At 31.8% G+C, this 16,422-nt stretch overlaps 1 protein-coding gene across 1 annotated transcript; it reads left to right on the forward strand.

Moving 5' to 3' along the window:
• Window positions 1-6,427: 6,427 nt before the first annotated feature.
• LOC119606854 (probable multidrug resistance-associated protein lethal(2)03659) lies at window positions 6,428-16,011 on the forward strand. Its single transcript, XM_037960503.1, has 7 exons — window positions 6,428-6,933; window positions 10,676-10,909; window positions 10,966-12,972; window positions 13,033-13,441; window positions 13,897-14,047; window positions 14,119-15,067; window positions 15,128-16,011. The coding sequence occupies exons 1-7, from the start codon at window positions 6,854-6,856 to the stop codon at window positions 15,396-15,398; spliced, it is 4,101 nt and encodes a 1,366-aa protein (XP_037816431.1). The 5' UTR covers window positions 6,428-6,853; the 3' UTR covers window positions 15,399-16,011.
• Window positions 16,012-16,422: the final 411 nt, after the last annotated feature.

A 16,422-nucleotide genomic window follows, 5' to 3' on the forward strand; every position in this document is an offset into this window, starting at 1 on the left:
TTAAAAAATTAAGAATTTTAACATTTTTATATGTTTGAAAATATATTTTATATTAAAAAAAATTTTAATTTGTATTTGATATATGATGAGTGTTTTTAATTTGTAACCCTGGCCGATCATATACCAGTTCCTACATCTTGAATATGATTTATTTGTTTATAAAACATTTATGTTGAATTTTGGTTCAATTTTCATACATTTTAGGAATCTATTAAAGAAAAACAGATTTGATGAAAGGTCTATAGTTCATCCTTATATGGGAGGTGTGACCCTTAATGGACCGATACCAGGGTGTTTCATATCTACTTTAAATACATTCATAATGAATTGTACATCGATATCTTCATTCACTTATGAAATATGTGCGTTAACGTGGTTATCAGAAATGGGCCTTATATGGGAACTATGGCCAATTATGGACCGTTCCGAAAAATATTTAGTATAGTAATATATGTATACACAAAACATATTTATGTCAAATATTATTCCAATATCTTTATTTCTTAATCAGTTATTTGCATTTAAGTGTTTTTAGAAAGTGGATTTTATATGGAAGCTATGACCAATTATGGACCTATATATTTCTATGTTAATAATACGATTTCTGTTCATATTATATACAATGTGCAAAATTTTGTGGTGATACCGATATTTTTGACGAAGTTATTAACGATAAATCTATTACCGAGAATATTTGTATAGGGGCTATGGAGGATTTTAAAGAAATTGTTTTGAGTTTGAATATAACTGATCTCTATGCAAAAAATAACGTGTAACTAAATTCGTAAATTCGAATTAGGAAAAAACTTATTTTTTTCCGATGTAGTCTGAAATTTTTGGCAGATTTGGCAGATTTTCAAAATAAAACTGCTTAGGACAATAATGAATATTTTCAGAGAATTTGGCTGATTTATTTTGCTTAGTTTTAAGGTAAACGTGTTTGAGGCAGACAGACGGACGGACAGACAAAACAGACAGACGGACATAGCTAAATCGACTAAGAATTTCATAAGGAATCTAGAATATACATATGTACTTTGTTGGGTCTCAGATTAGTATTTCTTGGTGTTATACATGGAATGACAATCTTATACATACCCTCTATCACCACTGATGATGGGGGGTTCGTTTCATTACAACCCAGCAAAATCTTTGCTTACAATGATTACCATTAAGTACTTCATTAATGACTTACTTTGTAGGCAAGTCTAAAATAAATCAAAATAAAGAAACAAACAAAAATACAACAGTTAGTTTTTCTGTTTTTTTTTTTCTTTTTTTGTGCACACGATATCAAATGTCTATTTTTAGACAAACAGAAAATAAAATAGTATTTGTGTGTGAAAACTATTATTTGACGCACAATAAAACAGCAAAGCAGTGGTGTAGTAAGAGTAGCATTCAACTGGTAGACGGAAGGTACTGAGTTCAACCCCAGTCTGTGTCGACTTTTTATTTTTATTTTTTCATAAATATTCTATAAATAACTCTACTAAAAAACAACTTATTTCCAACCAAATAATATTGACTTACTTTTGGAACATCTCAAACAAAAATAAGTACTTTTTCTAGTAGAATTGTAAGCACTTTACTCGATGAGTTCTGGTGATTTTTCTAGTGAATTTGTAAGCAAATATTTTGCTGGGAAGGTTTATATGGTTAAACGGACTTACAGAAAACGATTCTGACCCGATTTAAAGTGATTATAGGACAAGTTTTGTACGTTACAAACATCAGCACAAAATTTAAGATTTCCAAAGAAAAATCTATTTTTATTAGAAATTGCAAAGTTGTAGTATACAATTATAGAACATTTTAATTTAGTTTAATGAATAATTTAGGTTAAATCTTTAAACACCATCCAAATATTCATATCATCGTCTTACATTACCCCCACATATGTATGTATATACATATCTCTCAAAATAACCCAATATCTCTCCCCCTGTTAAATCATATTTACTAAATACTCTTGCAAAGTGTTAAAAAATAAATACTATTGAGTTTCTTTCAGATGTTTATGTTAAATTTTTTGAGTGGAATGTAAACATTTGGTTACGAAAACAATTCTTTGTTTTCAAAACAAAATTGTGTTTATCTCAATTAAATGAGAAAAATATTTTGTTGTTTTGAGAGTGGAAATAAATTCAAATTGCAAACAATATTTGATTCACTTGACATACCCTATACTACCCTAATGGGGAGATTAACTATAATGAAAAAAACCTTAAATAAAACACTTTCTGAGTCTATTTAACGATATTACCAAATTTTGATATTATCGGTATAGAACTCTAAAAAAATCTGTTCGACATGACTACATGTAGAATATTATGCAGTCATGCTGAACCAAAAACATTTCAGTTTATTTTCTTTTTAAATTTTTTTTTTGAGACAATTAATTGTCTGGAAACAATTAATTAATGCAATTGTTGTTCATATGTAATAAGTTTATTGATTCAATTGATCATGATATTTTTATAAAGATTTCTGTATATGTACAAATTATTAATTTTTATTTACAATTTTGTTTTAATAATTAATATTAATTTGAATGATTTGTCAATTAAATGGTGACAGAAAGTGAGTGATCAACTAATGATGTTTACAAATTTAGATGTAGATCTAAATATTAATGGGAATTTGAATTTATCGATAATATTAAAATATTAACAACAAACGTACATATCTTTTGAAAGCGGTACATATCTGTCAATGAGTGCAAACAACAAAATTTTATTTTAGCTCGAAAATGTTTAATAAGTTAAGGCTTTAAATGGTAGCTAGGGTCAAATATGGATCCAACCTCATAAAATTTATTTCAAGGATTTTATCGAGGTACTGGTTTTTATAAGTATACTAGCCCATGTTTTTCATAAATTCTCATATTGACAAAATTTTAGAACTATGACTGTTTTATTCTCAGATATGCTAATTTAAGATTTTCTTTATTTGTGAGGTGCCACGCCCACTACAGCTAGGCAACCCATAATAACCCCATAAATTTATGAGAATGTCAAAGATGTCCATACAAAATGTAAATACTCTAGCTGTTGCACTTTCTGAGATATGCGTCTTTTAATATTCACTTTGTACGTGGGTGTGGCAACTCGTCCACTTGAAATTTCGAAATAAAAAGTAGCCTATAGTTCCTTCCAGACATATAGGAAGACACTGAAAATTTCAGGAAAATCGGTCCAGCCGTTTGGCAGTCTTTAAAGTCCAAACAAACATACAAACACACTTTAATTTTTATATATGAGGCATGAGGGCTAGGATCAAATGAGGCCCGACTATTACAAAAATCATCGGTGATATAACACCGCTTTTTTGTAGATGTTGTATATTTAACATAATTATGAGCTCCAAAGACATATTCGAGGGGTTCGATTGTATGGGGCTACTGGGTATAAAATAGGGTTCTATAGTTGAAACGAAAAGTCGACTTTTTGACTTTTTGCATTTAGCTAAAAGTCGACTTTTCGATTTTTGCATTTAGTTAAAAGTCGACTTTACGACTTTTTGCATTTTATGAAAAGTCGATTTTTCGACTTTTTTTCATTTAATTAAGAGTCCACTTTTAGAATTTTCGACTTTTAGTATTTTATAAATAGTCGACTTTTTCCGACTTATCGACTTTTTTCGGCTATTTTAGAGTTTTTGACTTTTTTCCACTTGTTTTTAAATTTTCGACTATTTTTGACTTTTTTCTACTATTTTCGAGATTTCGACTTTTCGACTTTTTCCAACTATTTTAAAGTTTTTGACTATTTTTCCACTTTTTTTAAATTTTCGACTTTTTTCTACTATTTTCGAGATTTCGATTTTTTTCCTCTTTTTCCGACTTTTTTCGACTTTACGACTTTTTTCGAATTTCTTCGACTTATCGACTTTTTTCGACTTTTATTTACAAAGTCGACTTTTCGACTTTTTTCATAGACGATAGTCGAGTTATCGACTTTTTTGGAACAAAATAGTCGACTTCGTCTTTTTTCGACAAAAAGTCAATTTATAGAACCCTAGTAAAAAATCAATACTTGCATTTTATATATCAGCACAAAGCTTATAGTGAATATGTTTGATCAGTGTCAAGGTCCAAAATTTGTTTGTACAATTCAGAAGTGGTAATATCTGCAAACGAAGGTAAAGATCGCCTTGGATAAACAAAAATGAAGATTGTTGTCAAATTCAATAAGAGCTTGCATTTTAAAAATCGTTATGAGTAGCAGGATTCAACCGAAAACAGGGAAATTGAGTGTCATACGAATTGAAGCCGAAAAACCTTAAAAAACGATTTTCCATATCCGAAATCATGTTTCATTTATTAATGCAAAATTTAGCCATTATGATAACCCCAAGCGTAAGAAATCGTATGTAAGACACGGCTATCCATCATGTTGCAATACATATTAAAAAAAGTATTTAGAAAGGAGTGGTTGGTAGTTTTGCCGCAACGGTTTTACAGATATTTCGATCGTTGCAAATCGCTCTCTTTGGAACACGTTTCACGGCGTGTTTATACCCTACACCACTTTAGTGGCGAGGCTATATTATCTTTGTGCTGATGTTTGTAACGCACAATAATATTGGTCCTATACCCATCTTAAAGTATACCAATCGACTTAGAATCATTTTCTGAGTCGATTTAGCTATGACCATCCGTCTGTCCGTCCATGTAAACTTTGTAATAAAACTACAGGTCGCAATTTTGAAGATACTTCAATTTGGTACATGATCTTCTATTATCCCAGAGACGAAGCCTATTGGTAATGGTTAAGATCGGTCCATTATTTCACCTAGCCCCCACACAACTGAACAGAATAGGGCTTGTAAGCCTTGTAATCAAACTACAGGAAAAATTTGGCACATGATCTTCTATGGTACCGGAGACGAAGCCTATTGAAAATGGGTCCATTATTTCACCTAGCCCCCATACAACTGAACCCGCCGAATAGGCCTTTTAAGTTCATAATTATGTCTAATATACTCGTATCTCGACAAAGAGCTGTAAAACCAAGTTCTATACTGGCCTTAATGACTCTCATGAATTTTATAATTATAGGGCTTCATTTGACCCTAGCCCCTATAAAAAGCCCCTTCAAAGTTTTACTTAAATGTCTACAATTTTATTGAACAATAAATGGCTTAAGTATATCTGAGGCGAGTTACAATTCAACTTAAATGCTTTATTATGAAAACTAAATCACATTTTAAATTTGTAACAGGTGTAGAGTATTATATGGTCGGCTTCGCCCGACCATAATTTCTTACTTATTTTTATGATTATGATTATTATTAATTCATGAGTTCCGAAAAAAATTCACAGAATGATTTGTATATTTTCAATTCAGATTCAAATATAATTCTGTCCCGATAGCATAATTCAACATTAACTAACGTAACTTGTGTAGAATTTTATTCCGATATCGTTTTTAAGTAATAAGTTCTCTACGATTAAGTAAATTTTAGAAATGGGTTTATGTGGGAGCCAATTATGTTTAATGCAAATATTGTTTCAAATGTAGTTTCTATCTACATATTACGAAAATTTAGTAGTAAAATCGCTCTTAAATTATGACCATGATATGGCAAAACTTTTAAATTTAAATTTTCAAATGCCAATAACTCGGAATTTAAGAGATAAGAGTGCTAGAAGATCTTGTCTATAAATGGGATGGAAAACAGAAAAATTGCACTCGAATAAAAAGATAATATGTCGACAGTGCTCTAATTTTCGCTCCCATAGCACAGACCCTGTAGCAAATATGGGGTTAATTTTAAAAACTTAAACTCAAATACTGCCATGTCAAATGTTATTTCTATCGAACCAGCCAGATTTATTTCCCAAAAATTTCATTTCTGCCCCACTGTGTAGTATTAAGATAAAATACGACAAATATTTTTTTATTTTAAGAAATGTTTTTCTTAATAAATATTTTAAGAAATTAATCACTCTTTCAAATACTGTAGAGCTTATTTATTTACACTATTCTACATTAAATACATGCAATCTAATTTATACTTAAAGAGTAATTTACATTGAGTTAAACGGAAATAATGAATGAAAAAGAAAATTACTATTTCTCTTTTTAGTTTCTTATCTCTAATAAATAACCAATTCCCAACCTACCCTAACATAATTTTTTATTATCAACCAACCAACCAACATACTTGAATAGTACATATTTCGTATAAAACAACAAAATTGTTCCGGTTATCAACACACAGACCCATTTAGTACTCACAATAAATTGTGTTGATTTTCTTAGAAATTTATTTGATTAGTGTGATCAGTGATCACACTAATCAAATATATAATAATGTAAATATATAATTTTGAGTTATTTTTTTACAATTCTCTTTTACTCCCAAAAAGCATTCATTTATTGTTTATGTTGGCAAAAACATTTTAAACGCAAACAATTAATTGAGCGAAACGTTAGTTGTAAAATAAAAGTGAGACCAGCAGCACTAAATAAATAAAATTAGAAACATATTTGTTTGTTAAAAGAAAGAAAACAAAAACAAAGAAAGAAAGAAAAAAAAAAAAAAAAAAGATAATAATAAAATTGAGTAATAAATAAGCTGACTTTTTGTTTAATAAAAATATTAATTTGTTTTTAGTTTTAAATAAATAAATAAAATAGCTTTTAGCATAAAAAAAGCTTTAAAAAAATACATGTGTTGCTGACAGTGGCAGTTAAATGAATTTCAATTAATGTGAAATTCATAAAGTGTTTAATAATGTTTTAATAAATACCAACAGCAGTTAATAATATTTATCAATTTTTAAAAGCTCGAATATAAAGTATTATTATTGAAAGAAGAAAAACCAACCCACCGTTTTTAAAATATGAATCGTTCACATAAAAAAGTTCAACGTCCACAGAATCCATATACAAAAGCAAATATATTTTCACGCTTAAGTTTTTGGTAAGTTCTTTGGACATGTGTTTAATAAGTGTATTATATGCAGTTGTTGGTTTTATTATGAAATTAGTTGTTATTAAAAAAAAAAAAAAAATCTAAAAATATATATTATAAATACTATGTATATGGTTAAAATGTTATAAAAACTCTTAAGTTTTTTGTTAATTATCTAAGACAAAATTGTCTGAAAGTAATTTTCTTAATATTTGTTGTTGTTCACTAGCAAACACAAAAACGTTTTTTTTTTTCAGTTAAAAAAATAAAACAAGTTTTTTGAATTTAATTAAATCGTGTATCTTGTGTATATGATTGGTTGTGTAGTTTTGTTTATATTTTTTTCTGTTAATTGTTATAAATTTGTGGCGATGGGTATTATGAGTTTGTGTTGATGTTTGTAACATACAAAAATATTGGTCCTACATCTACCCTAAAGTATACTAATTGGCTCAGAATCTCTTTGTGGATCGATTAAGCTATGTAAGTCTGTCTGTCCGTCCGTCCGTCCGTCCGTCCGTCCGTCTGTCTGTCTGTCTGTCTGTCTGTCTGTCTGTCTGTCTGTCTGTCTGTCTGTCTGTCTGTCCGTCTGTCTGTCTGTCCGTCTATCTGTGTGTCCATGTAAACCTTGTGCGCAGTCGACAGGTCTCAATTTTTAATAATTTAAATTTGGCACGTACCCTTCTTTTGACCCAAGGATGAAGCCTATTAAAATGGTTGTTATCGGTCTATTATGTTAAATGTTGTAGAATCTCTGTCTGTCCGTCTGTCTGTCTGTCCGTCTGTATATCTGTCCGTCTGTTCATCAGTCTGTCTGACTGATTGTCTATCTGTGTGTCCATGTAAACCTAATGCGCAGGTCTCATTTTTCAATAATTTAAATTTGTCCCGTACTCTTCTTTTGACCCAAGGATGAAGCCTATTAAAATGGTTGTTATCGGTCTATTATGTTAAATGTTGTAGAATCTCTATAAAAATCGGCAAATCTCAGTTTCATATAAGTTTAAATGATACTGTCGTAATAATCGGGCCTCATTTGACCCTAGCCCCTATACAAAGTGCCCTTCTGAATATGTACTTGAAGGTGAAAATTCACTTTTAAACACTAGTATCACATTAAAAATTCTGCATAAATAACTTTAATGTCATCTTATATCGCTCTACCAAAATTTATACGGATATGACAATATTCACCTTTGACCCCATACGACTCCCCTTTTAGAAAATCCTTTTTTTGGTAACAAATTGTTAAAAGATTTTGGAATTAAGGAGAAAAGCTTTATTGTTAGAGAAACGATTTTTAACATACTCGCTGATAAAGGGTATCATACGGTCGGCCATGCTCTACTATACATTTTTACTTGTATTAATTGAAATGTAAAAAAGTGGATGAATCTCTGAGTATTGTGAAATACTTAAATGCATTGTTGTTAAGGGGATTTTTTATTTGACTAACTTTTGAGAAATGGTTAAAAAAATTATAAGCAAAAAATATTTTTCTTGTCAAAATACTGTTAAATGTGGTAAAATTAAAGTTTAATTATGACCCCAAATTTATATACCCTACAGCAGTATACATAGATGGGAGGATTTTATAGGTTTATGCTGATGTTTGTAACGCATAGAAAATATAGTTTCTATACTCTTAAAGCATATCAGTCGGCTTAGAATACATTTTGTGGGACGATTAAGCCTTGCCCGTCCCTCTGTCTGTCCATGTAATCCTTGTAATAAAACAAACATATTATTTCACATAGCACCCACAAACAAACCCCCCGTATATGACTTTATATTTCATAATTATTTTAAATATTATCTCTACAAAAATTTGGATAACATAGTTTAATATCAGAATAAATACTTTCGCAATGTCGGGCTTTGTTTGATACTATACAATGTTTATACCCTACAGCAGTATACATGGTTGGGAGGGTATTATAGGTTTATGCTGATGTTTGTAACACATAGGAATATTGCTTCTATACCCTTAAAGCATACCAATCGGCTTAGAATACATTTGTGAGTTGATTAAGCCTTGTCCATCCGTCTGTCTGTCTGTCCATATAAACCTTGTAATAAAACAAACATATTATTTCACATAGTCCCCCCAAAACGAACGAACGAATACTTTCGCAATGATCGGGCTTCGTTTGACAATAGACCCCACAAAAGGTTCCTTTCAGAAAATAAATGGAACGTACATAACTTATAAAAACCCTTATCTTGATGAAATTCAGCATAAATAACTTCTATATGGACACAAATCACTTTACCGCTCTTTCAGAAAATACATATGTTTTTCATCAATAAATATACCCATAATTGGTGAAGGGTATCATATGGTCGGCCACGCCTTACTATACTTTCTTATTTCTTTATTTAATTTCATTTTATAGAAAGTATGTTAGTGTTAAAAATACTTAAAATAGTTAGACCACAATATTTCATGATCGAGAGAAGTTCCATCTAGTAGAAATAAATAGTATTTACACTTATTTGGTAGCGGTAACGGTATTAGTGCTGAAATTACATTTTAACGGTAGCAATAGCTTAGCGATAAATGTTGCCAACAAACATAATATATATTTAGTTTGTATACCCCCCGGAGAATGTTACCTCGATGATCTTCCTGCACCTTGTTATTATTGCAAACCCGGCGAAAAGAGGTTCTGAAGCACAAGATTTTGAGGAGACTAACTAAACTGGTGGTGTTAAAAGTATCCTCGGCCTTTTCTTAGAATGATTTGACCTAGGGAGGAACCGGAGGAAAAGGCCTGCTACCCGTAACTCTAGTTCGAAGGGACTATAAACTGGTGGTGTCAAAAGTATCATTGGCCTTTTCTTGGACGAGAAACCAGAGAGCCTTATAATTTGGTACCACGGAAACCGGTACCCCGTTGGATACAAAAAAGTGCTTACAAAGACATTACGAACTACTCAAGCTGAAATTTTCCAATGTATGCAAACTAAATAATTCATTTGAAATTAGGGAAATTGTATGAACTGAAGACGAGAGGCCTTAAAAACGATTTTGAATGTTCGAAATGTTGCTTGAAAGCTAAAGAGAAAATAATGTTTGTACCATATCATAGCAGATCGTATGTGAAGCCCGGCCAATAAATCTAAACGACACCAAAGCCAAATAAACACTGCCAACTAAGGTAATGCTCTGTGTTTGGACAGTGACCAGAAGTGAACCTGTAGTGAATGCAATTGAGTTATCTGAGCATTGGCGGAAAAAAATCCTATTTAAATAGAAGTCTTATATTTCAGATATTGCGCTGCCCGGCCACTATTTGTGACAATAAATGCAAAACGCTCCGTGTTTGATAAATTCTAATGCTATATTAGGATGAATTAGGAAATGTATTTATGTTTAACTTACCGAATTTTTAATCCGAAGTCGGCTTAGCGATGTATGTCTGTCCGAAAACGCAAACTCACTTTTTTAATTAACTTTGTTTTAAAATATCTAAATAGAAATAAATTTTCTGAGAATATAAAGTCCACTTCCCAAAATCGTCAATCAATGGCTATAAAATCATGTATTACTTATGATGTCGGTATAAAATTATACTCCAATATGTTTTGTTCATAAGTATATGTATGTATTACGTATCGGTCTATTATATATTTATTTAAGATATCAAAATTTATAAACATATACAAAGATTATATCCCAAGAACCGATTTTTCACTAAATCTGGTCGATTTAAAATGGTTAGATTTTTTTTTTTTATTACAATTCTAGGTGGACCACCGATCTCTTTCGTTTAGGTTGGAAACAATCACTTGAAGATACAGATTTATATGAAATACCTCAAGACTTAGATTGTAAAGATGGTACTAAACTCTTGGGTGAATTGTGGGAAGAGGAAAAGAAAAGAAAAAAGAATCCAAACATATTGCTGGTGCTATGCAAAGCATACGGGAAAGTAATACTGCCCTATGGGTTTTTCTGTGTTTTATTGGAAACAACATTAAAGTATGTATAATTTTGAAATAACAAAAGAAAGGTATTAAACTAAAACTCTATTACAGATGTCTGCAGCCTCTATTTTTAGGAGGTTTAGTATCGTTTTTTGCTGCTGGACAGACGAATGTAAGTGAACAGGATGCTTTCGCCTATGCTGCTGGCATTGTTATGTGTTCCTTTCTGATAGTAATGGGATATCAGCCGTATTTATTTTTTGCATTTAAAAAGAGCACTCAAATACGGGTATCTCTAGCCGGTTTAATATATCGCAAATGCCTGCAGGTCTCAAAGAATTCCAGTGATGAAGGTTTACGCGGACGTGCCATTAATATACTGGCCAATGATTTGTCAGTATTTGATATGGTTTTGTGCTTTGTACACGATTGGTGGAAGGGTCCATTAGAGGCCTTAATCATTGGTTATCTAATGTATCGAGAAATAGGTTGGGCCGCCGTCATAGGCATATCATTTATGTTGGCTTTTATACCTTTGCAAGTATGGGGTGCTAGGAAGGCGGCCAGTTATAAAGAGAAGACTGTGGAACGCACTGACTGGCGTGTCAAGTTAATGAATGAAATTATACAAGGTATACAAGTGATTAAGATGTATGCCTGGGAAAAATCATTTGCCCAGGTCATAGGTTTGGTAAGACGTAAGGAAGTGAATGCTATTAAAGGCTCCGCCCATGTTTATGCTGTACTCAATTGCACCCACATGATTTCACCCATATCCATATTTTTGGCTTTGATTTCCTATATCTATTTTGGTGATATTTTGACGGCTCAGAAAATCTTTACCATTTCCTCATTCTTTACTATGCTCAGTGAGTCCATGGTTATGTTTTGGCCAATGTCTTTAATATGTCTGGCTGAAAGTTGGGTGTCGATTAAGAGGATTAAGGAATTTTTGCTGTATGGCGAAGAAGAACATGTGGATAAAAAGTATAAGAAAGATCTGCCACAAGATAAAGAAAAGGAAGAAATTACCGCACAAGAATTTTTACTTAATGGTAAAGCAGCTCGAAAAGAAAGTAAACGTATTGTAAATTTGGAGGCTAAAGTTAAAAGTTTGGAAATGCGTAATGTAATGGCTAATTGGGAAAACAAGGAAGGCGAGGGTTCTACAAAAACTCCAGCTTTGCAGCACTTTACTACAACCTTTGAAGAGGAGACATTGGCTGCTATTGTGGGTCCGGTGGGTGCAGGTAAATCCACTTTACTTAATGCCATCTTAGGAGAAGTTAAGATAGAATCTGGAGAAATCCTAGTTAATGGAAAAATCTCTTATTGCGCCCAAGAAGCCTGGGTATTTGAGGGTTCCATTAAGGATAATATTATATTTGTGGAAGACTATGATGAGAGGCGTTATAAGCAAGTTCTAAAGGTTTGCGCTTTGGAACGTGATGTAGAATTATGGCCTAAGCGTGATCTGACGAGGGTGGGAGAACGAGGTGTTAGTTTAAGTGGTGGTCAAAAGGCTAGAGTCAATTTAGCCAGAGCTATTTATCGCAAAGCAGATATCTATCTGCTAGATGATCCCCTATCGGCTGTAGACAGTCATGTAGGCAAACATATAATGGACAATTGTATCAATCAGTTTCTTTATGATAAAATACGCATATTGGTTACACATCAATTGCAATATCTAAACGATATTGAACATGTTATTCTCATGGATGGTGGCAGTATTGTGGCCCAGGGTAATTATCAGGAATTGCAAAATTCTAAACAGTTTAAGTTTCTGGCACAAACTGAAAAGAAAAGTGCTGAGAATGAAGATGATATGGAATTCATTGATGGTGTATCGGAAGATGAGAAAAGTCTGAAAGCCTATAGATCTCGTTTGGCTTCTGGTAGTAGTGCTGATTTTGATATGCAAGAATTTATAGTGGATGAAAATGAAGAAGCAGAAGAGCTGAGTAAAGAAACTAAGGCTGATGGTTCGGTTAAGTTTGACAACTATATGACCTACTTTAAGGCCTTAAATAATACTTGGTATTTCTTGCTGATAGTTATGCTATTCATAGCTACTCGATTTTTACTAAACAGTACGGAATATTACCTATCCAGATGGTAAGTAGATTAAAGTTGAATTTGCTTATAAAAAGTGTATTAAAACATTTCTCTTTACAGGGTGATATGGGAAGAAAAGATAGCCTTAGCTCCTTTTGAAAATAACACCGATTTAATGGATCACAACTCCACCGATATTAGTGCGAATAATGAATCTGAGTTGGTATTCAACAACTCCACAGAGAAGTCAATTTACGACAGTCATGCTGAGGAGAGACAACAACGTATTCTTATCTATATGTCCATATTGATTGCCACTACTGTAGTTTATATCTGGCGTACTTTTGGTTTTATACACATGTGCCTACAGATCTCTTTACATCTGCACGATTTACTATTCCGAGCCATAACCCGCACCTCTATGTTATTTTTCAATACTAATCCATCGGGTCGTATTTTAAATCGTTTTTCGAAAGATATTCGTACATTGGATGTGGATGTACCGCGCACCTTAATGGATTGTGCATCGGTAAGTTATTGATATCGGTTAAGAATTAAGGAATGGAAAATTTTTATATTGTATGACTTTATAATTTCGAGTGAAAAATATACTTTTTTACATAAAAATTGGATTTTTAGTCAAAATATAATATTTTTTGAGAAAATTCGTATTTTTGTGATAAATTTTTTTTTTTTAGTAAAAATTTGGTTTTTTAGTAAAAATTTTGATTCTTAGCGAAAATTTTGATTTTTAGAAAAATTTTATATTTTTTGTGAAAAATTGGATTTTCAATGAAAAAATGGATTTTCAGTGAAAATTGTATTTTTAGTGAATTATTACATATTAGGTGAAAAATTGGATTTTCAATGACAAAATGGATTTTTATTGAAAAAATCGATTTTTTATAGTAAAAATATAAAATTAAATTTTTCGAAAAAATTTACTTTTAGAGAAACCTAACTTTTTGTTATATATTTTTTCAGTTCCTAATTGATATAACTGGTGTAATGATCATTGTCGCCATTGTCAACTACTGGTTACTAATACCATCACTAGTGATTCTTCTAGCACTCGTAATATTAAGACAAATTTTCGTAAGCACCAGTCGTGATGTCAAACGTATAGAATCAATTTGTAAGTGTATTCGTTAATAAACAACCTTTAAATATATCAGCTAATGCCATCATTTTTCTCCCCCTACACAGCTCGCAGTCCCATTTACTCACTAACAAATCAAACATTCCAGGGTCTGACAACTATAAGAGCTTTACAGGCGGAAAAAATCTTAGAGTCTGAGTTTCATGAGCATCAAAATGCTAACTCTTCTGCCTGGTTTATGTTTCTCTCATCAAATCGAGCTTTTGCTTTCTGGAGTGATATGCTCTGTGTTTGTTACATTGCCATAGTAACTTTTAGTTTCTTAGCCCTACGTTCCAGTTTTAATAGTGGTGATGTGGGTTTGGCTATTCTGCAATCATGTGCCATGGTGGGAATGTGCCAGTGGGGTATGAGGCAAACGGCTGAATTAGAAAATAATATGACAAGTGTAGAACGTGTTTTGGAATATACTAAGCTGCCGTCAGAATCAGCCACAGAGAAATCGGAGGTGTCAAAACCCATAGAACATTGGCCCAGTAAAGGACGCATAGAATTTATCAATTTCCATTTAAGATACAATCCTAATGATGAGTGCATTTTGAAGAATTTAAACTTTACCGTAGAACCTAAACAGAAGGTGGGTATAGTAGGACGTACCGGAGCTGGAAAGTCATCCATTATACAATCACTCTTTCGTTTGGCCTATAATGAGGGAGTTATACGCATTGATGGTTTAGATATTGAATCCATTGACCTGTACGATTTGAGAAGTAAACTTTCGATTATTCCTCAAGATCCCGTGTTATTTTCGGGAACTTTGCGTTATAACTTAGATCCTTTGGAGGAATATACTGATGAGAAAATGTGGCAAGCTTTAGAAGACGTGGAATTGAAAGAACATGTTACAAAGTCATTAAGTGGTTTAAATTGTGCCATGTCAGATGGTGGTTCCAACTTTAGTGTGGGTCAAAGACAATTGGTTTGTTTGGCACGTGCTATTCTTAGACAAAATAAGATTTTGATACTAGATGAGGCTACTGCCAATGTAGATCCTATGTAAGTGGTTTAATTTCAAAAGAATGAAGCATTCATGACTCAAATTTTGTATTTTTCCAGAACCGATGCCTTAATCCAAAATACCATTCGCAGTAAATTTGCTGATTGTACCGTTTTAACGATTGCTCATCGCTTACACACCGTTATGGATAGTGATCGTGTTCTTGTTATGGATGCTGGTCATGCTGTAGAATTCGATCATCCCTATTTGTTGCTGCAAAAACCTAAAGGTTTTCTAAGACGTTTAGTAGATGATACTAGCTCAGATGCTGCCGCTGCTTTATTACAAGCGGCCCAAGAAAGTTACAAGTTAAAAGTACAAAATGTTTAGAGACATTTAGTCTATATGTAGTCGAAATTTAGTAAATGAACTCAAATATTTTAGTTAAGGTCTAGTAATATTTTTGTGCAATATATTTGATAATATGTTTATATGTTATATACCGAATGTATTAAAAAAATATATATTTTTTTTAACTTTGTACTTTATTTAAAATTATGCAAAGTAAGAAATGATATTACTACCTCGTATAGGCTTAAAAACAGAGCTTTTTTTTATGGGATATTAAAATTCTCGAAGACATAGCTTTACCGAGTTATATTTTTATCAATATTTTAATTAAATCGAAACAATGCCTTGTTCCTAATAAATTAACCACCCATGACGTAGTTTTCTTTGTTACTAATTCATATTTAACACAAAACAAATTGTAATGACCACGACATAAATATTCATTTAGATCTTCTAAGCATTATAAAAACGATCGATTAAACTGCATCCGACAAATACACTCAATCTTATTTTTTTATGAATGAACTGAACAAAATACAAATAATATTTTTCCTCTTTTAAGTTTCTTATCTTTTAATTGCAACAACTTTTTAACCTATTCCAACACATACATTTTTATTTACAATTATACAGTGATCGATAGTGAACTAGCTATACCCTTAAAGCAATATAAATAAAAAAAAAAATATAGTCTAGTCTATAGTTTAGTCTATAGTCTAGTCTATAGTCTAGTCTATAGTCTAGTCTATAGTCTAGTCTATAGTCTAGTCTATAGTCTAGTCTATAGTCTAGTCTATAGTCTAGTCTATAGTCTAGTCTATAGTCTAGTCTATAGTCTAGTCTATAGTCTAGTCTATAGTCTAGTCTATAGTCTAGTCTATAGTCTAGTCTATAGTCTAGTCTATAGTCTAGTCTATAGTCTAGTCTATAGTCTAGTCTATAGTCTAGTCTATAGTCTAGTCTATAGTCTAGTCTATAGTCTAGTCTATAGTCTAGTCTATAGTCTAGTCTATAGTCTAGTCTATAGTCTAGTCTATAGTCTAGTCTATAGTCTAGTCTATAG

Source organism: Lucilia sericata, unplaced genomic scaffold (assembly GCF_015586225.1).
Source record: "Lucilia sericata isolate MDLA Ls3-8-SP2 unplaced genomic scaffold, ASM1558622v1 Contig000630F_arrow, whole genome shotgun sequence".
Classification (NCBI taxonomy): Eukaryota; Metazoa; Arthropoda; class Insecta; order Diptera; family Calliphoridae; genus Lucilia; species Lucilia sericata.